Genomic DNA, 26,080 nt, shown 5'->3' with positions numbered 1-26,080 from the left:
CAGCTGATCGTTGTCTTTCATCATGTTGAAAGACCGCTCACTCTGCAGAGGCCGCTGAACACTGATCTTGTCGGGTAGCCTCCCCCCTAGGTATTGTATATAAGAATATACAGTACATGGGAGGGGGGCACCCTGCTCTGCATAGATCCGGAAAGCAGAGGATCATGAATTGCAAGTTCTTAGAGTCCTGCAGTTCCCGACACGAATGTTGGTGGCAGCAGAGGGGCCAAGTCCCCCTTATCGCTGCCACTAAAAAGAAGTGAGTATATATAAAAATAAAAAAAACATACAAAAAAAAAAAAAGTTATATTACAAAGCAATATAACTTTATTAAAGCAATGTATTAAAAAAATAACTTTTGGTCTCTGGAGTTCCCCTTTAAGAAGAAAAAGTTTAATAAATAAAACACTCTCAGACATGTACCTAAGCGTGTCAGGCACAAACGTCCATTCTCATCTCCTTTACCTCCCTGGGTGAATTTAGATGGCAAAACTTAGATATAGTAGGATTTGTATCTCTTCCAAACAGACAAAAACAAATTAATAAATTAAACTTGATCATAAGTAAACAAAGATAAGCATGTTACTCATGGCAAGGAAGCCCAAGAAGCACCAAATAAAATAACTGCACTTCTATACAACTGCCTTTGAAAGATAATCTCCTTGGGGAAATACAATTTATTCATATTATCAGGGCCCTGCTGTGCAAATCTACAGTCTGGGAGCACACTACAGAGATCAAGAAAATATTTACTTTATTCAGTTGAGTACAAAAAGCTTTTAATGAATGCATAATTAAGATAAAATAAAAGTGTACATAGCTCAGAAATGTGACTGCCAAGCTCAGCCATCAATAACCGCGCCAGAGTCATTTACAGCTCCAGCTGTTTTCTCTTTGGATTGAACATAGTTATTATAAAATCAGGGCAATACATATATATATATATATATATATATATATATATATATTTAATTTTTTTATTTTTTAGGGGGGGGGATCAAGACACGTCTGTAGTGATAGTTTGTGTCAGGAACGGGGAACTTTCATCCCTCAGCGGTTGCAAAACTACAATTCCCATCATGCCTGGACAGCCAGTTGTAGTTTTGCAACAGCTCAAAGGGCCGAAGGTTCCCCATCCCTGGTCTATGTACAGTTGTAAAGGGAACCTGTGACGGGGGATGCGGGCACAGAGCCCGCCCAATACTTACCCTTTCCGACAAGTCCCGTTCCTGGAGCCGGTCCCGGGACGAAGATATCAATGCCCGAAGCCGTGCCCGTGCACCGCTGAGTTGAGTCTGTAGCCCATAGAGAATGACGGCTGCATTCATTCTCTAGGGGCGTCGGACTCATCTCAGCGGCGTGTGCACAGCTTCGAGCGCTGATATCTTCGTCCCGGGACCGGCTCCAGGAACGGGACTTGTCGGAAAGGGTAAGTATCCGGGGGCTGCAGCAGGGGGTCAGGCGGGCTCTGTGCCTGCGTCCTTGGTGACAGGTTCCCTTTAAGTAAAAGTCCAATTTGGCTCTATTTTAGCAAAGCAATGTCCATTAAACATAGGCGGCACAGGGAAGACAAAATAAAACCTGCCTGGCTGGGTACAAACTATACAGGGTTTCTAGCCTAACTCCAAATAATTGGCATATGACAGCAATACAGACGATACGTAGCAGGCTCCTGTGGCTTCTAGGCTCTAAGTTCCAGCTTGCTTTCCCTACAGCCTTTTTACCATGGAGCAATTAGGCTGGGATTCCACCTGCGGATAAGGCCCATACGGGATTTGAGAGGGTTCCTACTGCCAACCTATCTGCCATTCCATCAAAATCTAGGCCCAAAACTAATAAAGAATAGCTCATCAAAATAACTCTTCTAAACAACACAGCTTTCATGGTTTTTACTACCTCATCTAGCAGCCTGAATGAGACATATACCCCCCTACAACGAATCACCTCCTCTCCATGCAGGGGAGTTATCGGGGCGCAGGTCCAAGGAGCATGCAGTATCAGGAAAAAAATAATTTATTAAAAATTCCCATATAAAAACTAAAAAGCGACACAATGCGTTTCCAAACCGGACTGGTTTGACACTTGAAAAAGAAACCAGTCCGGTTTGGAAACGCGTTGTGTCGCTTTTTAGTTTTTATATGGGAATTTTTAAGAAATAATTTTTCCTGATACTGCATGCTCCTTGGACCTGCGCCTCGATAACTCCCCTGCATGGAGAGGAGGTGATTTGTTGTATCGTTTAGGATCCTAGTCGGATCTACTTGGGGAGAGGCTGCGGTTCTAATACAAGCCTTTTTAAGTGTTGTGCCTCCCTTTGCACAACCTACTCAGGTGAGAGCTTCTAAGATTGTGCTCACACCTATTCTACCATCTGACCTGTGCTATGGAGCGCTGCTCTTTTTCTTTGTTCTATGTACCCCCTAGTCACATATCCACAACATGTACATCAAGCCCGGACTAACAATCTGTCAGGGCGGGCAGATTCCCGATGGGCCGCTGGGACTGTAAATTATTGGGCAGCTAGAGTTCCAACCCCATTAAAAGATAGGTCAGTTCAAATTTCCATCTGGCCTCCTTGCTTCTCATCCCTATCTGTACTTGACTGACAGTCAGTTAGAAGCTAAGTCTCAAGCAAGGTCAGGTATGGCAGGGGGAGCGAAGAGGCATTATAGTCCACAGCTAGTCAGGGTCTAAGAAAGCCCTTTTGACTCGTTGCATGAATTTTTCTACATTATGAAGGCACAGATGGATGCATGAAAAGTACCATGTGTCTCCTTGACCTAACAGCTATTTAGCAGTATCAGCAGCTTTAAATGTGAACTGCAGCTGACAGATTCACTTTAACATTTTATACCACATTGTAAACACTGTAAAAACTAAATCCAAAAAAATAGAAGAATTGCTGTTTTTTTTTTAAACATGATAAGTTTAAAAGATGGTGTGCTGCAATTCCCATATGCAGGCTATTTGTATTATTATTTACTTGGTATGAAAGTGAGTAATTTAGTGATACATAACTGAATAACCGACAAGCTAGAATAATCAGATACAGAAAAAACAAAGCTAAACTTTACTGTAGAAGGTCACAGTCGGAATTAGTGTTACCAGCAGTACATTCGCTTTAAGTTTCTCCACATGGATAGAAGGCCGCCGGCGTAGGGAAGCCAGTGCTTTGGTCCTTTTTTGAACTGCGGCCCAGTTCCCGCTGACTGCGCTGGTCTTTCCCCAGGCACCGGCAGGGGCTTAAGCACTGGAGGCGGAAACTCCCTCCCCTCTATGACGCGGCACCATTAGATAGGTTTCCGCCCATTGGGGGCTCCGGAGCACCCTTAGGAGTACTTCCGCATCATCCAACCCACCAGCTCCCTTGAATATTTTAGAAGGAGCGGGCCGATGACATGGCAGTGCCCCTAAGGGTGTTCCATAGTGGAGTTTATCCCAGCTAACAGCGTGGGACCTGTGCCGAGGAGGAGGGTAACATACATACCTTCCTCCTTAGTGTCTTGTGCGCTATAAGAGGCTATTAGCAGGTCAGATTTGTCTAACCTGCTGATAGTTCTCCTTTAATGGAAAAAATGCTGTATATAGGGCCAGGTTGATGGGAGTAAAGTAGAAGATGGAAGAGGGTGACAAGAGGGGGTAACATTTAAACGGTAGTAAGTAAACTGGTTAAAACAGGCACATTGTCACAGGGGCCTTTAACATTTCACAATTATATAAAATATTTTTTATTCAAAGAGATAAGATACCATGATAAACAGATCATACATTCCTTCTAATATATGTAATACATAACAAGTGGTAAACAAAAAAAAAGGTCCTCAGGATTTATAAGTTGCAGGGTCTTTATGGTCCAGCTGAAACTATAGAGAAGAAAAAATAATGCCTCTTATACCATGCTATTACCATTGTTACTTAAAGCGAATGTGCCACTAGGTACATCGCTTTAGGTTTCTTACATTAACAGACCGGCAGCGGCGCGGGGATGACAATGGCGCTGTCCTTTTTTTTAAACGCTGCCCTGTTCCCGCGCACGGTGCCGGTCTGTTGCCGGGCACTGGCCCACCCCAGAGCACTGGGGACAGACCCACCTTTCCCCTGTGGGACAATCTGCCCTTCCCTCTGTGACACGGGAATTGGGCGGCAGTTCAGAAAAAGCACCATGCCACCGACATCCCGCGTCGGTCTGTTCATGTAAAAAACCCAAAGCGATGTACCTAGTGGTACATACGCTTTAAACATTACTGTCATTAAAAATTTACTTTTAACATGTCATATGGACGTATAAAAAATTTGTTTCTGTTGGGGGTCTCACAGGTAAGACCTCCACCGATCAGAAGAACAAGGTGGGAAAAGCATGTAGTAGTGCATTTCAAATTCACGTCTTGCATCGATCTCCAGTCAGGCAGCTCCATTATAAGACGGAGATGACTGACAGCAGGAAAGTAAAGTGCACTGCTCCATGCTCGTTCTCCTGATTGGTGGAGTTTCAGCAGTGACAACCAGACTGATCAATAATTCCCTGTGACATGTCAAAAGTGTTTTTTTTTTTTTATGCTAGGTATGTTAACAATTAAAATCTAATCCAGCTATATTTGTAAAATATATCATTGCACATAAACACTACAGATGAATACATGGCGATGGATACATTTGTACAGTTTTTTTTGTTTTGTTTTGTTTTAATTTTAGTTTCCTGAATGCAAAATAAAGAACTTTCTAAATAGTGTTTATTAGAAATTTCCCAGCAATTAGCTGCTAGTCAGAATAAGGCATTGCAAAATCTTAGAAGCAATAGAAAGCTAAATATTTACTGGATATTAAACGATTTTTGTAACCTGGACCCATCCGCTTTTTCTTCACTATTTTTGTATGAAAGTCATTTGTGCACTATGTATGCCTGAGGAAGATACCAGCACAGGAAACATGTTGGATATAAACTGTTTATACTAACAGAGGAATTTTAACTTCTTCAATTGTTCATCTACTATCGATCATGGTTGATGTAAATCGAACCAACAAAACAGGAAAAGGAGCCCAGCAGCAAAATAACTAACAGGAATATGAGGAATCCCGATGGGATATTGACATTCTCCAATTCTAATAAGGGAATAGAAAAATCTCCAATGTGGTGCAACAGCTTTCACTACTGTTGTTTCTATTATACAACCAGACTAGTACATGTAAGTAGATCAAATTACCAAGGACTAAAGGTCTGTGGTGTTTCACAATATTGCACTAGCAATCTACCCTTACTTATTTTCACTCCTAATCCCTATATATGACAGGAATCCGTCACTAGGTTTATTCGACCTTAAAGGGGTAGTCCACCCAAAAAATTTTTCTTTCAAATCAACTGGTGCCATAAAGTGCCAGAGATTTGTAATTCACTTCTATTAAAAAATCTCAAGTCTTCCAGTACTTATCAGCTGCTGTGTGTCCAGCAGGAAGTGGTGTTTTCTTTCCTGTCTGACACAGTGCTCTCTGTTGCCTCCTCTGTCCATGTCAGGAACTGTCCAAAACAGGAGCAAATCCTCATAGAAAACCTCTCCTGCTGTCCAGACTGGAAATAATACAACTTCCTGTTGGGCATACAGCAGCTGATAAGTACTGGAAGGCTTGAGATTTTTTAATAGAAGTAAATTACAAATCTCTGGCACTTCATGGCAGCAGTTGATTTGAAAGAAAATTTTTTTGGGTGCACTACCCCTTTAAGGCCGGGTTCACACACAGTTTGACACTGGCCGCTCGGTGACACGGCTGTGTCACAGAACGGCCAGTGTCAGTGAAATTAATGTCGGCCGGTACTGCAGTACTGGCTGAATGAACTTCATTTCTTGTGTGCCCGCCTTACAATTTACCATAAACGACAATGTAAAGTGTAGCCAGAGCCATACTTAACATTGTCTACTCTGTCAGTCTTGTGCGGCCGCTATTCACTCTATTCACTGTAGCCGGAATTCCACTAATAAATCAAATGCAATAAATCGAATAAATCAATGCAATGTATTTTTTCATTTAATAACAGCAGTTGCAACAATGACCGTTATTAAAGGGGAACTCCAGGTAGAGGTTAAAAAAAATGAAACTTCTGCAGAAGCATATAGCATTACTTACCTGTCTATCCCAGTTTTGAAACTACCAAAAATCCATTTGTTTGGGGGGGGGGGGTTGTTCTGTATTGTGTTTCTGTCCTTCCTGGTTGAGCAGTTCCCAGAATGCTTTCCCTCAGCTGATCATTACAGTCCCCCACCCATCACAATCAGTAAAATTAGTGCTGCACCTGCTTTTGGCTGGTCAGAGATAGTGGATCACTCAGGGTATTGGGTGATCCAGCCAAGCCTCCTGTGACATCACGCTCTGCGCAGTGTCTGCATCATCAGCCTGTCCTCAGCAAACACACACGCAGAAGGAGCAGGAGACAATGTGAATTGGCACAGGGGCCAATTTTCACTTCCTGAATTTCTATCAGCTACCAGTGTGTCAAAACCGTACAGATACAGTAATACATTGTATAGATTCCTCTATTTAACCTTTAATGTACTCTTAATAGAAAACAAGTTTTTCTTATCCAGAGTTCCCCTTTAAATGAAAAAATACATTGCGTGAACTTAGCCCAAATGAGGGCAGCATAAGTTAGTGACAGAAATGCTGGACAGAATAACATTTTACTTACATCATTTTGTTTAGCCGTTCTCCTAATATGCTGGAGAATAGGATTCTTGTCACACCCCTCCCCCCGCCCTCCAGCTGCTGATTGACAGTTAACTGCCTTTACACAGCATGAATAGATAACTGCCAATCAGCAGCTGGTGGGCAGAGTTTTCTGCTTCTCATGAATATCCAGGACTACTAGGCTCATGCACATAATGAAGAAGACTACTTATTGTCCATGTTATTCAGGAGGATATCTCTGGATCAGCTGCACAGAGCAATGTAATTTTATGTTGGGTTTTCCTACTATGATTGAATTGTCATCAAATTATTCTGGTGATATAAATGACTCCATTATAACGCCGCTCTCCGTCTGGCATTGGGAGGCCGTCTATTACTATGCTAGTGACTGGAGAAGACTCTTCATAAAAGATATGTAAATTGATTGTGACATTAAGGGACTTTTATGTGAACGCCACAGTCATGTGCTACCACAAAACGTTTTGGCTCTCAGGTTAGATTGGAGAACCACGAAGGAATTTCCGCAGATACGTTGTTAAGCAGCGTCTGAAATCCTGCCAAAATGCCGACTACGTCTAGCACTAGGTTCTCTTCTTTCTTCCCTCAGATTCCAGAACTAGGTTCTTCTTTCAGGTCACGTAATCCCCATAAAAGTGTTAAACTAATGCCGCCTTAATGACAAATTAATGTCCATGAATAAAAAATACACCACTAATAGCACACAGTAATTTGCCATTACAATATCATCATTGGACATGCCCCTAGTTTAATAAGATGTATTTAATTCATAACCTAATGAGTGATATAGAAAAAAAGAAAGAGATGAACCCGGCAATTACATTTATGTGAGACTGTCACCTTATTTGTAAAACCTTGGAGTCATTTACATTCAAATTAGAGCAAATGAATGATTTCACAAAGTATAATGATAAATGGCCATCCCGGCGAAAATGCGGCCACATTGCCTGTTATAACATTAAAGCATTCCGGGGTTGTTTGTTAAAAATTACAATGCATTGCGGCCAATGTGCGAATAATATCTGTTTACTCCTTTGCAGCTCATAATACTAATAATAATGAGAAAAATAAATACATTCTGCACTGGTCTCATTTAAAGTCTCGTCTTCCTGGGATGGAATGGTCAGACACTGCCATCTACTGCATTGTAATCCATACTGAACAGGCACGGCTTGCAGAGGATTAACCAGTGCAGGGAAGACTATCTCAGATTTGTCTATCCTTTACAAGGTCAATAGTAAAATGAGGTCCTACTATTTTATATGGTATAACCCAATTTATTTATTATGCTATTGATCCGATTTGCAGATACATTACAGGGGTTTCATGGGACTACTGAGGAGAGTTTATACTGAAACTCAGTGTTCATACTGCAGTATATTGTATGAAGGTCAGATACGGCAAATGCAAGGGGGTTCTGTATATGTATTCCTTCACATGTATCTTCAATCAATCTATCTATCATCTATCTATCTATCTATCTATCTATCTATCTATCTATCTATCTATCCAAAGAACATCTGTGATTATGTACTATATCACTTTGATAGACAAATATAATATGTATCTTTTACAGAATATACCTTAGGGTATGTTCAGACCCCAACACCAACATTTTGACATCTCTATGAGTTTTCTCAAACCAGACTTCTTTGTCTATCTTTGACCATGCTAAAAGTTGCAAAAGAGGAGCCTGTGGAGCCTCATTGATGAGTCTCAAAACACAGGACTAGCCAGATATCCCTCCGGGCTCCTCTTTTGCATATTCATGTTTCCCAGGGGGCAATGCACCTAGGACTTCACTGCATTGAGCGCTTTCACTAGCAGCCGTCAGTGTTGTCATTTGGCTGGTCTCCCTGAGTTCAGCAATCTGTTTCTCTTATGCTAAAAGTTGGAAGACATGGCTATGTTCCTATATGTTATCGAACTATTAACAGATTCAGATGTATTTTCATTATTGATCTATCTATATAGAACCTTTATAAAAAAGGCAAATAGAAAATTGCCCTATTTATCTACAGCAATTTGTTCATTCTATCTTCGGTATATGTTTATCTATTTATTCATATACCTGTCCTAGGAATCTTTCCAAATTGTTCTATCTATCTATCTATCTATCTATCTATATGTGGTGTCCCACTGTTAGTGTTCTTTGTCAAAAAGCTTTCTTTCAGGTTCAGTGGTGGCTGAGGTATTTACAGTTTTCCCACTAGGTGTCAGTGTTTTTATGTGTATTCTATTGCACAGCTGAGGAAGGTCATGGGTTAATGTATGTTGTACCATGTGTTTTGTGCAGACCAATAGGTCAACCTATCCTTGCTCTCTAAACACACTCACCCCTGTAGGAGGAGTTAGTTATCTCCGCGTGGGAGGAAGTGCGCAGTTCAGTTTAGTCTAGCCACGAGTGTCAACAGATGCAACTAGATACCAAAAGTTCTTTCAGTCGAACTACTACATCTACTATGCAGTGCTAAGCACACAACAGGGAGAGTAGTCACCAAGGAACACCCTGAGCCATGCCAGGAACACGTCTAAACAGAGCAGGGCAGTATACTGAACAAGATAGGAACTAGCGTCGGTAGGACAAAGCAACCAGTATACAAGGTCTACGTATCCTACTGCGCAGTGCAGGTAACCCAGAACACTTGGACACCTAGCTAAACCCAGACAACCATGGCTGGGGCTCGTACTACGCTACTGGGATGGGTGCTACACTACCAGAAGGCAGAATGTGGTCAGACAGTGTCTAAATGTGAGTACGAGTATCACTTCTCTCTCTCAAGATATATCTTTTAAAAGTTCCAGCAGAGTACACAGCTACACTCTGTTGGGGCTCTTCTGGCAAAACTCTTTCCTCTGTTCTACTCTTCACTCTACAAGCACCGCTACCTCTCGTACTTCTCTCAAGCACCTACCTCCTTCACTAAAATCAAGCATTCAAGTGTGTCAAGATCTATTATTTGTGAAACTGAGTACTGTTGTTATAATTTTATACTAACGGGACTCGATCATCTTCTGTCTGCGCCGGCACCTGTACACACACCACCGCACACCTTGGATTATTTCCCCCCCTTCTGTGGGTGGTGGTACCGACAGTCCGGGTGGGTCAGGTGCCACTGACAAGACAAAAGCCCAAGGGACCCACTACAACGCGGCTGGTTACCGACTATTTGGGGGACACAGCCAGCCATACTACAAAAAGCAGGTACCAACATCACACCTGTGTGCTGGACTAGCACTGGCATCACAACACTAACATCACTGGCTGAGCTGACGCAAACTAACCACCACATATCTATCTATCTATCTATCTATCTATCTATCTATCTATCTATCTATCTATCTATCTATCTATCTATCCTAATTAACTTTCCACTATCTACTTTATTCTGCTTTCATTCTAAAAAAGACAAACTCTTATTATCTCTAACAATTTGGTTGGAGAACATAGATTATTTTAAACATTTTTTTAATTCAATAACTGCACAAAATCATTTCTAGTTTCTATATCGCCGCCAATGCAGGTGCAGTGAAATTTAGATAAATAAGTATTCAGCATCATGTTCAGTTCACAAAAAATTCTTATTAAAGGCTTACTGACTGACAAATATTATACAAATGCATTAGAAAAAAAAAAACTTTCAGCCAATGCAAAAAAATAAAAAATTAAATCCCCATTATGGGAATTACTTTAAAGCAAGTTGTGTCAACCCTTCACTTTATTTCCTATTAAGAACAGTCAAAGCAAATTGCAAAGAAGCCGACGGTATTTTCTATCATCATTTCAAAATGGTTTTTTTTTCCCTTCTCCAGAAACAAGGCTCTTCCTATAATTGGCTTCGGAAAGTTACCGTGCTTTTTGTTTTGCATGGTATTGCACCAGAATCTGGAATTATCTGCCATTCCTGACACATCGAGGTGTGATACCAAACAACAGGCCAAAGCAAATCCTGGCATTAGTGTTCAATTTAACCTGCAATAAAGTGCACTGACATTCAAAACCGTCTCAGCTATTTCCAGGTCATATTTTCCCACTGCTTAGCAATCCTATCATTATTTCCCTGTAATGAGGGGATAAAGGAGGGGGCGCAGCACTTTTCCTAGCATTAATCTGCAAGCTGCCACTATGTCAAGTAACACAGTAATCATGTCACTAAATAGGTGTGATGGCTCTAGTCCAACAAAACCAGCTAAATGTCAGCATATCAAATGCCTAAAAACATAGCTCTGCTCCGAATGTGGGTTAAATACTGTTTTTTGCAGTTTTTCTAGATGCCCAAAACTTTCCCATCTTCGAAAAGTCTGTACGATCCGGCAGTAAGCAAAAATGTAATTGGAAAAATGTCTCCTGACGAACAAAAGAAGGTGAAAGTAACAAGCTGTGTAGGTACACACTGACGGACCTTTAAGGTGGTCGTGCACCTTCAATAACTGATGGATGAACGACCGGTATATCTGCCACCTGCCATCTGTTCTTTCCACACACTCGACATGGCCGAGCGTTCCTGTTTGGTCTACGGGAAGGGGTAAGCCGTAGAGGAAGCTCACGCTGAACAAAGGGGTCGGCCGTGATTTTCCATCATGTGTTGTTTAGAATGGCCCCATACACATTAAACTTTGATTGGCCAAACCGGCTGGTCGCGGTGGATTTGACCATCAATCTAAGGTGTAAGGGGTTTTGCAGAACCTAGACATTAAAGGGGTACTCCGGAAAAAGAAAAAATATTTTTGCTAATATATTGCTTTAATAACATTTTATTATAACATAATTAAGATAAATGTATAGTTTTATATTTACATATCGACTTCGGTAACTGGTCACAGTCCCTCTGATGCCATCAACATTTGTTCCCAATCCCCTGCTCTGCTGAAGCGCTGCCACACAGTGCTATACAAAGCAGAGTCCCAATCCCCTGTGGACTATTTATTCTTATATACAGTACCCGGCAGGAGGGGGGGGGTCGATCCCTGTGTCTGTAAGGGTCCTATTATACTGAGCAATTTTTAACTATTAACAACTAACGAATAATGATCGCAAACGAGATTGTTTATCGTTCACCTAAAATTGTTCAACATATTACACAGAAAGATAATCGTTAGTTACGATCGTCACTATGATCGTTATTGCGATCATTACTATGATCTTTTGTTCCTTCTGATCCCAGAAAAACAATGAACAATGTGCTATTACACTGAATGATTTGTGAAAAAAATGAGGAACTTGAGCGAACAAACGTGGAATTACAGTGAACGATTAGCGAACGATTAACGATAACTTTAGGTTCAGATCTAAATTAACAATCAACGACATACGATCGATTTTTCGATCGTTCCCAGCAATTACACAGAACGATTATCGTTTAAATTCAAACGATTTAACGATTTTTCACACGATAAAATCGTGCCGTTCCGTGTAATAGGGCCCTAAGCCTCTGCTAATGCTTGGTGCATGAGGTGCAGAGGCTACCGCACACAGCGATCCAGTCAGGCAGAGTATGCCCTGGGTACTGTATTCAAGAACACAAGCAGAGGATTGGGAACCGCAGGGCTTAGAGATTGGTGGCAGCAGTGGGGCCATGTCACCCCTTACTCCTGCCGCTCAGTGGTAGTGCATATATAATATAACTTTATTAACCCCTTAAGGACCCATACCGTACCGATACGCCAGTGGGTCCGGTGGCATAGCAATGATCAGTGTGTCAAATGTAATGTAAAAATGTTAAAGTTCTCTAAGGGGACATAAAAAGTGTAAAATAAAAAAAATCTAAAAAAAAAATAAAAAAAAAACACCATAGCCCTTCCCCAATAAAAGTTTAAATCACCCCCCTTTCCCATTTTATAAATAAAACATATATAAATAAATAAATACACATTTTTTTACTGTAGCGTGCAAAATTGACCGATCTATTAAAATAAAACAATATTGTTCCCGTACGGTGAACGGCATAAACAAAAAGCATTAAAAAAAACGCCAGGATTGATTATTTTTTATTACATTTTATTTTTAAAAAATGTATAAAAATTAAACAATATGTCTCATTTACACAAATATGGTATTAATTAAAACTAGAGATTGTGGCGCAAAAAATGACACCCCATACAGCCCCATACGTGAAAAAATAAAAGCACTATAAGATTCACAAAAGGGCCATTGTAATCATACCTATTTGCAAAAAAAAAAAGTTCTTATGTTAATAAAAACAGTAAAACATTATTAAAGCTAAATAAACTGCATATCGCTGTATTCAAACTGACCTATAGAATAAAGATATCATGTCAGTTTTACTGTAAAGTGCATTACAAAAACATGGACCCCCCCCCCCCCCCCAAAAAAAAAAAAAAAATTCCCAGTTTCACCCCATAAATGATATTTTGGGGGTTCTACCATACATGGACACTAACTGGCCCACCAACTGGAAAAATAAGAGTTCTCTTAGAAGGCGACGAGGAGAAACCAAAAATGCTAAATTGAAATTTGTCATGGTCCTTATCCCTTTAAGGACTGTACTGATTTTAGCCTTCAGGACCAGAGCCCATTTTTTAAATCCAACCTGTCTCACTTTATGCGGTTGTAGCAACGTAATGCTATAACTTTTCTGATTCAGAAATTTTTTTTTTTGTAACATATTGTACTTTAGGTTAGTGGTAAATTTTGGCCGATATGAAATTTTTTTTTGCCATCGTCATTAGGCATGCTGCACTACTAAATATGTGTACTCCCCCCCAACATTTATTATTGTATTAGGGGCTATGGGGATTATATATGAATTTTACTTTCTTATTAATATTTTTTTGTGTGTAATTTTTTTTTTTTACTTTAATTTATTGTCCCACCATGGGGCTTTACTGTGCAATTGCCTGATTATAGGCATATAGGCATATATGCCAGTATTAGGCAAAGCTGATCAGGTTCAGCCACCGTAGCTGAGACACCGGGAGCCTTCGGGGAAGCCTCCTGACGTCTCAGCAACCATCAGAGCTGTGCGATCCCGATAGGGAACAAAGGGAGGATTCTCCCTTCTTGTAGCACTATAGGTGCTGCGAACGCACTGATCACAGCACCTACAGGGTTAGCTGCCAAGATCTGGGGCTCAGCCCGGATCTTGGCATTTGCGGTGGGTGCCCGGCTATTACTGACAGCCAGGCCCCCGGCGGATGACACGCTCCTGCGCCCGTGTCATCTCTGTAACGTACCTGCATCTGCCAGAATGGTGTGCAGAAATAGATGTGCCGATACATGATTCTGCTGGAAGGGGTTAAGGCCATTTTGGGCTCTGTCCTCAAGGGGTTAAAGCAATGTATTAGCTAAATAAAAAAATATTTTTTTATGTTAGTTGGAGGTTTGACCCCTGGCACCGTGCTATAAATGTGTGCGACTGTACTTGGTATATACTGCAGCTTAAAGGGGTGTGATCACCATCAGTAGTTATATGAAGAGCTTATCCATGCATCAGATGCCGAGGATAGAGTTCAGATGTCCTCCAGACAATTCGAATGGTGACCATGCATGTGTTCTGTGTCAATGTGACCTCTGTCCTTGGCAACGGTGGGGGGTCCAAGAATACCCATTTAATGAGTCACTGTGCCTATGATAATATGAAGTGGATTGCACAGCTCAAATGAGCTCCATGGTTCCTTCATTAAGCTGATCTGAGGAGGCCCTTGGGGGTCATAACCCTAACATTCAAATATTAAATGTCTATGTCCTAGAAAACCGATTCTGGAAAACAACTAAAGTCCACTAAAGAAATAATACTGCACAAAATAGTTTTTGATTATTATACAGTGGTACCTTGGTTTAAGAGTAACTTGGTTTAAGAGCGTTTTGGTTTAAGAGCTCACAGTTTTTCAAAATTGTGACTTGGTTTAAGAGCATTGCTTTGGTTTAAGAGCTCCCTGTACTGGGTGGGAGGGCGAGTGGAGGAGGGGCATGGTCTGTATAGCATAGTCTACAGCCCTGTACTCTGACCCAGGAAGTCTCCCTCACCTTCCAAATCATAGCAGATCCACTTCAGGCTGGGGCTCACATCAGGGGACAGGACTGTGAGGGTAATCTCTCCATAGCTGTAACCCCTCTCTCCCTGGACAGATAGTGCTGCTATACTGTGCCCACATCTGCCCTGCTCATTCCTTCATGCTCCCTGCAGTCTTTGTGTTTCCCATCCTCTCCATTACTGTACAGTAACTTATAATATCACATATTCAGCTGTGTCTGAATGTTTGTTTAATTTTTTTTACATGTTATTCAGAATAATAAATCATTTTTTGGGGGGTATGGAACCAATTGTCTACATTTTAGTGACTTCTAATGGGAAAATTTGCTTTGGTGTAAGAGTGGATTTGGATTACAAGCACAGTCCCGGAACGAATTATGCTCGTAATCCAAGGCACCACTGTTCTTTATTATTGTAGATGATACTAGTACTAGTTTATTTGTTGTAAATACTTTCATATTATATCATTATAGGGACTAGTTCTATATTTCTGGTATATATTATTTTCGCTTAAAATCTCTTGCTTTTCACACAACCAAATTAAAGTCACTACCTGCAAAAACTGATTTAAGTATAAAAAAGAGAAAAGGGGTCCTCTTTTTGAAATTACGTCCGTTATTACCGCATTTTAATAGCCCTCAATAGAATGCATTGAAGTCAATGGAATGACTACCGCCCAATGCACACAGTGTATTAACCCCTTCCCTCCTCAGCCACTTTTTGTGATTTCATGTTTTCCTCCTCATGTTTACAAAGCCATAGTGCTTGCGTTTTTTTCACCTACAGACCCATATGAGCCGAATTGTACTTTGCAATGACAGACTTATTTTTCCATAAAATATGCAACAAAACCTGAAAAAAATTATTTGCACAGTCAAATAAAAAAAATCCATTTCGGGGGGTTTTGTGTTCATGCCCTTTGCCCTGTAGTAAATCCAACATGTTCTCTATGTTCCTCAAGTCAGTACAATTACAACAATAGGCAACTTATATACCTTTTATTTTATTTGACTGCTTTTAAAAAATTAAAACCTTTTTTAAAAAAATGTGTTTAAAACTGCTCTATTGCCATTCGTATAATGCTTTTTTATTTGTCTATACAGGTGTGTGAGGTGTCATTTTTTGTGCCATGATCTGTACTTTATATCAGTACCATACTTGAAGATATGCGACTTTTTGATCACTTTTTATTACAAGTTTTCCAGATTTGATGTGACGAAAAATCTGTGATTTAGCACTTTGGCCTTTTTTTGCGCTTACGACGTTTATTGTGTGAGATCACAAATATGATAATTAGGGCAATTTCACTCATAGCGATAGCAAATATGTTTATTTTTAATTATAAAATAGGAATGGGGGGGTGATTTAAACTTTTATTATGGGATGGGATTTTTTATTATTGAACAACATTTTTTTATTTGTACTTTAACTTGAAGTCCCTGGGGGACTTCTATGATTACTGCAATGGTTTGGTTAAGCACCAAGCACCGTGTGAACATTGCCTTAGAGTGTAATCTAATGAATTTATTGTAACAAAGAAGTCCAGAATGTTTTCTGTAATGGTAAAATTATATATATATATATATATATATATATATATATATATATATATACATATATATATGCCTATAGTATATTACTAGGTCTCCACCACTTAGCATTCTGATATAGACTGTAGCATCTTGATGCAGGATCACCTAGATCACCTAGTGGGCTTAGCTCCTGATCACCTGACACCCTTCTCCAGCCTATGGCTATGTTCACACAAAGATTTTTAAGCTCCGTTTAAAATGACGTCCAGTATTTTGAGTCTAAAATAACGGACGTCATTTAGCTGTCTGGCCTTTCCTGGTACATTATTCTAGTTTGGTTACTAATTGCTCTTTGGATACGGCTTTATTGAAAAGTCCATTGAATTTAATAGTAAAAACGGAGAAAGAACAGTGAGAAAAGAAAAACTGTGTGTGAACAACTAATAAAAAACCTCCGCTGTTTGCAAAAGACGTCTGAAAATAATGATCATGCTCATTATTTTGACGTCCGCGGTGAAAACATCTGTTATTCAATTGTGTGCACTGGACGTCCATCTTCTCATTGACTTCAATGCATTGCCATTGCAGTCAGTTAAATCGCGGCAAAAAACAGATGATTTTTAAAGTATGGACATCAGCCGCCTTTTCAATATTTTTGACGTTGTGTTTACATAGCCTATAGCTGCGTCCATGTTTTCCCAAACTTCCTTGGCCTGCATCCAACTTCTTTAGCCACCGGTAATCAAATGTCAAACGTGAGCACGCTCGAGATGCGCTAATCTCTAACGACAACGACCCTAACCTAACAGACATTCCTTACAGCTGAAAAAATTCTTCATGTAGAAGAGACAAAAACTGAGACAAAAACTTCCCCAATCGATGTCAGAGACATTTGTTGAAGGTTGTTGTGGAAAATATGAGGTATTCAAGCCAAGATTATACTTTGTTTTTTTTTTTTATAGAAAGAAATGGTGATTCTGTGACCTTTTTATTTTATACATTACTGCAGTTTGTATTTTATATAGTCCACATAGTATATGTTATAAAATAAAAAGCTTTACATGCAGTGTCCTAACATTTCATATGACAGTCTGTAACTAGCTGACATATAGCTAGATGGAACTGTCACAAAGAGGGCAAAACGCATGTATCAGGGTCATATACTTGCCGCTACATACTGTAGAGATAAGATGAGGATGCCATGGAGAAGGAAAAGGCCAGATTATACCCTGGGGGATAAATTGTCCTAGACCAAACTATACCCTGCTAGGGTAGGAGTGGATTACCGCTGCTAAATTTTTTATGAAAAAACGTAAGATTCATACATGATAAATTTAATGAAAAAAGTAGCTAATAGAAAACCGTGCCCTCTCCCAGTGCAAAAACAAAAAATAGATGCAGGCAGTGAAAAGCCCTTAATAAATCTTGCGCAGATTTTTATGAAGTGCACAAAATCTCCTTATTAGCACAAACACAATGATAAATGTCCCCGATGTGTTTAGAGTTACATCCGTCAGCTTCTCACTTAACTTAGCAGACAAAGCTGAATCCCCAATAAAACATAGGGGGAGATCTATCAAACTGGTGTAAAGTAGAACTGGCTCAGTTGCCCCTAGCAACCAAACACCTTTCATTTTCCAAAAACTCTGTGAGGAGTGAAAATCTGATTGGTTGCTAGGGGCAACTGAGCCAGTTCTATTTTACACCATGTTTGATGAATCTTCCCCATTGTGTATATCACTCAATGCTACTGATTTCATGGAGGTATAATAAGGCCTGAAAGGTTTTAAATTGGCCTATGCCAAAATATACTCAGGGTATATTCTAGCCTAGGCCAAAATATACTCAGGGTATACAGTATACAGTGGCCTGTTACACCGGAAAGCATTTGCGGCTTTTGATAAAATGCAAATCCGACAATGGGCACTTCAGATGATGCACTTGCCATTTATTAAAACAAATGTACCATCAGGTACATCAATTTTTTTTCTTTTTTTCTTTACATTACCCGGTCGGTGTCGGCATGGTGATCCCAGTGGCTTGGTCTTTTCTTCGAAATGCTGACCGCTTCCAGTGCTCAGTGCAGTTTTCCTCTTTTGCACAGGCTCGGCTCTATGCACTGGAGGCAGGCCTGGCGTCCTTCGGTGTGACGATATCCCCTACCCTCTGTGAAGAACCTCCATTAGAAACAACAGGGCCGCGTCACAAAGGGGAGGGGATATTGTCACACTGGGGGGGCGCTGGGCCCACCTCCAGTGCATAGAGCCAGGCCAGTGCACAAGACAATATTAGCACTGTGCTGGGAAACAGGAAAGAGAGAAAAAGGACCTTGCCACGAGGATCACCCTGCCGGTGGCGACAGGGTACATTTGCTTTAAATAAAAAGTTGTGGCTAGGGGGCAGTAATTTGGTATTAAATTTGGTGGCACTTTCTTCCCATTTAAAGCAGCAGAACGTCCTCCAGAGTCCCTTGAGTTGGGAAGTTTGATAATGTTAACCCTGTACTTCTCATGTAATGGGGTAAAGAATTTAGAAATTTTAGATCTTCCTCCTGTTCTGTGGGGTATCGGACTGGGGCCACTTCATATATCAGGAACAACATCATTTTCACAAGGACTGAAACAGCTAAATGGAATCGGGGCTGGAATCTCTTGACTTCCTGACTCTCCTTGAGTTCTTCCGTCCATCTTTATTATTTAATTTTTTAAGTATAAGAGAAGAATTATATATCGGATCTGTGTATTCATTCTTGTGATTACCTGGATTAGATACTGAGAACAGAGATTCAAGAGCTCAAGTAACTGTAAGTGACTGCCAGCTGCCAAAACATCTTGAATCGCTCCTGGCTCCAACAGGATCTATGAAAACAAAGGTAACATTAAGTAATGAGAAGTTTGCCAATACATACACTATGCTAAACATAGCCTACTGCCAAAGAGCTTGATAGAACAAGTGTACACAATAGAAAAGGGCAACCTGATACCTGTGTCATTTTATGGGTGTGTTATATGTGCTATAAAAGGCATAATTCTCTGTATACAAGGATAGATACTACGATTGTTTACTCCATCTGATCCCAGTAGAAGAAGGAACGTGGTGCAATTACACTGAACGATTAGTGAACGAATGCGGAACTACAGTGCACAAATCCGGAATTACAGCAAAGATTAGTGAACGATTAACAATGATTTTAGGGTCAGATCTAAACTGATGATCAACAACTACAGGGCGATCATCTTAAAATTCGAACATTATACTGATTTTCCCCATGATACTCGTCCCGTGTAATAGGGCCCTTGGATCTGACCCTAAAATCATTGTTAATTGTTCGATAATCGTTCTCTGTAATTCTGCATTTGTTCACTAATCGTTCAGTGTAATTCCAAATCGTTCCTTTTGCTGGGATCAGATAAAGTAAACGATCATAGTAACAATTACTGTAACGATTGTTTCCTTAAAAGTACTTGAAAAGTTGAGGCACTCACCACTGTGTCTTCATAAAATCACGTTTCTTTCTTCACATAAATACAGGTACATAGATACAGACGAGTGAATGGGCGACAGCCTGTTTCGCGTGTCTAATCACCATGCTTCCTCTCGGCCCGAGAGGAAGCGTGGTGATTAGACACGCGAAACAGACTGTCGCCAATTCACTCGTCTGTATCTATGTACCTGCACAGTGGTGAGTGCCTCAACTTTTCAAGTACTTTTAAGGAAACTATTTTCTGTACAAACCTCTGTGTTGATAGAGCACCACCAGCGTTATTTTTGGGACTAAGGGAGCAGGGATGCGACTTCTACCTCCGGTCGGTAGTGCCGTAATTATCCTAGTGTAAAGACTGTAACGATTGTAACTAAACACTATTGTTCTGTGTAATACAGTGAACGCTTTCAGGTTAACGATAAACAATCTCGTTTGCGATTGTTAATTGTTAAAAAAATCGCTTCGTCTAATATGACCCTAAAGGCAGCATTACACATAGTGATTAACGTTTAAAAATTCGCCATAAGGATCGATCGCTAGTGAAAACTAACAATTTTGTAGCAAACAATTCTGAGGTTATTACATTTACGGATTACTTTTATGAATGATTGTTTTTACGTCGTTATATGATTGCTAATCGTTCCTCAGAACAACCCACACAAGATGTTTTATCGGCCAACATCTTATTACACGAACAGATATGCAAACAATCGGCGAACTACCTAGGATAACTTTTTAACATGTTGAAAGACAAAAATTTATGATTTTTTATTTGTCGTGTGATTATTGGGTGTTATTACACGGACAGATAATCGCTAATGCTTGATCGTTATAGTGAACACGCTCTTGTATACGTCGGTATACATCTTCTGGGTGTCTAAAGTATACCACAAAATTATATACATATGAAAGAAGCCTAAAAAGTCATGTGAATCCAGCCCTATAGTCGGACACTCAATTGTTAATAGCAAGACACTAAAAATATACGTATTAGCCACTAGATGGCTCCAAAGATTAACTAATAAGAAATCACAGCTGGGAAATGCAGGCAAAGGCGTTCTATATTGTTATTTTACAATGTTCAGCACTTTGGTTAATGATCTTAATAATAATGACAATGATAAAGTTGTTTCTCCTAAAAATACCATTAAATAGCTTGTCATATAAGTTCCATTTAACACTACATCACTTAAGGAACATTTGTACATAAAGGCCCAGATTAACAAATTTTTGCTTGTTTTCAGTTGCCAAGTGCCGAGTTTTGTTTTGTCCTTGTTTAGCTGGGTTGTCCCTACGTTTTTTTCAACTAAAATGGTTAATTAATACAAATATAGCTGTTATGCCAACCAATATATAATCAGCCGAGTGACCACCAATACTTAAAGGAGAATTCCGGCGAAAATTTTTATGAAAGTATTGTATTGTCCCCCAAAAGTTGTACAAAACACCAATATACACTTATTATGGGAAATGCTTATAAAGTACTTTTTTCCCTCCACTTACTACTGCATCAAGGCTTCACTTCCTGGATAAAATGGTGATGTCACTTCCTGGATAACATGGTGATGTCACAACCCGACTCCCAGAGCTGTGCGGACTGTGGCTGCTGGGGAGGATGATGGCAGGGGGACACTGAGGGACACAGGGCACTGGAGGGACACTGAGCATCCCTCTGCCATCATCCTCTCCAGCAGCCACAGCCCGCACAGCTCTGGGAGTCGGGGCGTGACATCACCATGTTATCCAGGAAGTGACATCACCATGTTATCCAGGAAGTGACATCACCATTTTATCCAGGAAGTGAAGCCTTGATGCAGTAGTAAGTGCAGGGAAAAAGCACTTTATAAGCATTTCCTGTAATAAGTGTATATTGGGGATTTTTATAACTGTTGGGGGGGCAATACAATACTTTAATAAACAATTTCTCCAGACTTCTCCTTTAAATCACCAAGACACTTGAAAGGATGACCAACCTGGTTACCACCTTTACTCAAACACCCAGACACTTTAAAGATACTTGACCTAGTGACCACCAATACTAACACTATACTTCTGGTTTGGTTAGCCATGGTTCAAGACTTTTCAAAGGGTCAAGATTAGAACTACCTCTAACAAAAGCTTTGTTTTTCTTTTGGAGGAGAGCTTCTTACAAACCAAAAAAATAAAATAAACATTCTGCATGCATCCAACCATTCTAGGGGTGAAAAAATTAGACCCGTTTAGTGCCTGGCTGTGAGACCGCTCTCTGCAGTAGAGACTGCACTAGTTTAGGAGAATAAATATAAGCTGAATAAAAATAAACTGAAACTGCTAATATCTACAGAGCAGGTGTTTACCGTGTGTACGCTGGGAGGAGTATATACGGTAAGCCCTTGTACCTGTGGGTTGCTGTTGCACCTTTTGTTTTTTGTCTGTACTTAAGCCACAAGCAGCGCGCAACCTGCAGTGTGAACAGAGTCATAGATGTGCTGCCAAAATTTCCCTTTTTTTCCTCTCTGAATTGAAGAAATAAAAGCAAAATGTAAAATTACCTGTCCAGTGTAGGCAAAGTCAAGGGCCTGTTTTAATCCAAGACTGGTGACACCATGTAAATTGACTTCATCCGCTTCACTTTCAACCATGCACAGACTGAACATTGCCTATGTAATAAATAAGAACTGTATTAGATGATTGGGAAACATGGAATAATACATGCACAACCAAGCTGATCATAAACAATGATCACTAACAATGATGAGAACGAGTGTCACAATAATGGAGGCTGCTAGGGGGTGGGGGGGAGTGAAGGAAGGAGGTACATTCTATTTTTGTCATGCAGCCTGGGCATCTAAAAAAAAAAAAAGTTTTGTTGGACAAAATACAGAGCTTAAAGGGGTATTCTCATCTGGGCATAGTATCCCCTTTCTAAAGGATAGGAGACAACAAGCTGCTTGTTCTGGTACCAACTACTCAGACTTCCACCGATCCTGAGAGTGGGACACAATCATCCCGCAGTAAATGGACAATTGTGTCCTTGTTCAAAGGACTACTGGGGATCAAGGCGTTCAAACCCCCAGCGATCAGTCTGTTTCCAGGCATAAACCTTAATAAATCAGGCCATGCCTTCTCTACACCTTGCCGCGCCCTCTGCCCGCCCATCAGGCAGGTGTACACCAGGGAGAAGAAGCAAATCTGCACCAGGGGCGCAGTGTTCATATATCTCCCTCAAAAGGTTACATGCCCAGATAAAAATACCTTTTGAAGTATGCATTTTTTAATTCCTATATATTTATTCTCACATAAAATCTGTATTTTCATTCTAGAAATAACATCTGAAGTTGTCAAAGAAAAGTGAACAAAAAACAAATCACTAATTAGAATTAATAAAAGACATAAACTAGGGTCCTTTTATAGGTGAAGATCCTGGCCATCTGCTTCAGCAAATGAGTGTCGATCAGCTTTGCAGTGCCTTTACATAGCACATCTAATCGGCCCAGTGGCATGAACGATCCTTGTATTGTTTGTGCGGCCATTTAAATACACTGCTATCAGCTGCACATCTCCTCTTTACATAGGAAGATGTGCAACGGGTAAACAATGAGGATTGCAAAAAAGTGAGGGCTCCTCGGCTGATCACTGACACTTTTACACAGGCCGATTATTTTTCGAATAAGAACTTCTAGCAGAATCGACCTGTGTGAAAGAGCCATTTGAAACTCAGTTGAACAGCTTATTCATTGTCCTGAATAGTATTAACAATGTGCAGAGAAAATAGGATGGAGCTATCCTCAGCTGGCATCCAAGGTCAGTACAATACATCTAGTACTGTAGAAAGGCACTCCTAGACAGTCAATGCACTCCAATAATACAGAGTATACTGATTGGCTCTACTTGCCTTGTTCACTGTGCATTGTTTACATAAGTTTGGTCAGTTATATGCATACTCCATCTGTATAGCTCTTCCAGATAATCCCCTGCCACATAGCTATGATTCATGGGGCCCCATTGCAAAAAACTTTATGTGATCCCATGGATGGTGTACGTACTCCCTCCCTCATACTCACCTGGCCTGTCTCAGCTCCCCCAGCGTTCCTTCATTCTTTTAGCTTCTTGGTGCACAAGTGACATCAGACATGCATCTTGGAGCTGGGAGAACAAAGGCCGGGGAACTGCACTGGGCCATGTGAGTGTGTGTGTGTGTGGGGGGGGGAGGGGGGGGATTGCAGGTGATGGTGTGAGCCACAGGTAGTCCCCTGGGGGGGGCTGTGAGCAACAGTCCGTGGGGCAGGTGCTGTTAGTGGCGTACCATGAAGGCAGACCACGCTTTCCTGGGCCCCCTTACTGCCCCATAGCAGTTGCGTGGTAGCTATGCCACTGGACAAAGTACTGTGTATGACCCTACATGTTCACACTTCATTACTTCACTTAATGACATACACTACTTCATCATGTCTCATTGTCTTTTCACATGTGGAATGACATGGACAATAAGTAGTCCTCTCCATTATGTGCATGAGCCCAGTAGTCCTGGATATTCATGAGAAGCAGAAAACTCCACCCACCATCTGCTGATTGGCAGTTATGTATTCATGCTGTGTATAGGCAGTCAACTGTCAATCAGCAGCTGGAGGGCAGGGAGAGGGGTGTGGCAAGAATCCTATTCTCCTGCATATTAGGAGAACGGCTGAACAGAATGATGTAAGTAATACACTGATCTGTTCCGCATTTCTGTCACCAGTTTATGCTGCCCTCATTTAAGGAACCATAAACCTAGTGACAGATTCCCTTTAAGTATTATAATTTAAAAAAAACTTTTCACTTAAATAAAATTTCAGAAACCCAGATATGTGGCCAACTCTAAAATTTTACCATATATCAATATCTTTTCCGAACACTACAGGGTTCCCAAAAAATCATTGCTTATAAAACGATTGATTCAGATCATGGACATTGCTATATTCCTGTCTATTAGAGGATAGCTAGCTATATAGCCGACTTATCTCATTACTGAAATGGCCCCGAACCAGTTTCACCGTAATCAGATTTTGTGATTTGTGGTTTTCTGAACACTTCCAGGAAATGGTATTGTTGTACTCACCCTCCTGCTTTGCTGCAAATGACACAACCAATATGCCATCATTTACTAGGACTAAGAAGCCTGCACATACAGGGCTCAGGAAATGGTTTGGCTTTATTTGTGGTTGATAACTGAGCTCTGATGTGCAGCAAAACATCATTAGGGTAAAGAATGGTAATTGATGTACTCCACTTTAATGTTATCATGGCTCTTTAGTGGATTAATGTGAACATATGTTATTATCATTATTAAAAGATGAAGAGGCAGTCAAAGAAAACAGCTTTGACCTTTCATAGAGATGAAGCCAATAAACTCCATCTGCATAACGTATAACGAACTATGAGATCATCATTTATGTATTTTTCTCTCTTGTTTTGTATTATGTTGTGCAAAATATCATTGAGGGTCTTGTACAAACAAAACAAAAAAAGGGGGGTGGGGCATTAGAGTGACATGTACGCGATCTGAGAGCGTCGCTAGTGGATACAATCTATGTGGTCACATGCGCTATTGTTGCCAAGAAGGGAAGTTTTGTGTCGGCAGGAGTCCAGCTGGTTTTGGTTCTACCTTAAAAATGATGTCATATAATGTCTGGCTATGTGAAAGGAGAAATCCGACAGGGCCAGGGGGGAAACTACAGGGACAGGGGGGGTACTAACTTACCTCTTCCCGTGCCCGTGGTGAGTGGCGGGACCGGCCACGGGACCCCGCCGGGCTCCAGGATCTCCATCATGACTTGACTAATGGACTGGCCGCCCAGCCAGTCAGTGACTAGGGTGGGACGCCGCTCCAGTCACTTATTGGCTGAGCAGCCAGTCCATCAGCCGGCACAGGCCTTTTTATATGACAAATTTGGGGGAAAATGACTTCTGGTGGGGGTCCCGAGGCTGGTCCGTCGCTGACCACGGGCAGAGGTAGTGGTAAGTTAGTACTTGTAATCCATTCCCCCTCTGCCCGTTTCCGGATTTTATAATCCGTCAGACTTCTCCTTTAATCCCTAACTTTTATTTGTCCCGGAACTAGTGAGTGGAGATTATCTGCTATATTGTCTCCCATGCACTGCACACACAGAACAGGAGATTCTGCTCCCATATAACTCTATAGCACCATAAGAAGCAGCAGTAACATGGAGGATATTACAGAAGTACTGAGCAGTGTCAGCTGTAAATCAAGTACTGGGGCAAGATATGACACTGTCTCACTCTGAAGATAACTCCCTTTCCTCCTCTATATTCTAAAGACTTCTGTGGGCACCATATAACCCGATCCCTCATTGAACCTATAGTCCATCTCATCTCTCTACATAGACAGTTTTTAGCTG

General features: G+C 40.7%; 1 protein-coding gene across 6 annotated transcripts in view; it reads right to left on the bottom strand.

The window, feature by feature from the left end:
* KLHL32 (kelch like family member 32) overlaps positions 1–26,080 on the bottom strand; it is a 126,220-nt gene that overhangs the window by 60,621 nt on the left and 39,519 nt on the right. For all 6 annotated transcript variants that reach the window (XM_069973590.1, XM_069973591.1, XM_069973589.1 and 3 more), the window contains 2 exons: positions 22,235–22,342; positions 18,979–19,077 (listed from right to left, as the gene is read on the bottom strand). In XM_069973590.1, the coding sequence (XP_069829691.1) occupies positions 18,979–19,077; positions 22,235–22,342 (207 nt within the window). The remainder of the gene's footprint in view (positions 1–18,978; positions 19,078–22,234; positions 22,343–26,080) is intronic.

The sequence above is a fragment of the Dendropsophus ebraccatus genome, chromosome 6 (genome assembly GCF_027789765.1).
Source record: "Dendropsophus ebraccatus isolate aDenEbr1 chromosome 6, aDenEbr1.pat, whole genome shotgun sequence".
In the NCBI taxonomy this organism is placed as follows: Eukaryota; Metazoa; Chordata; class Amphibia; order Anura; family Hylidae; genus Dendropsophus; species Dendropsophus ebraccatus.
The sequence above is the reverse complement of the archived record's forward strand: the minus strand, read 5'-3'. Positions and strand labels throughout refer to the sequence as shown.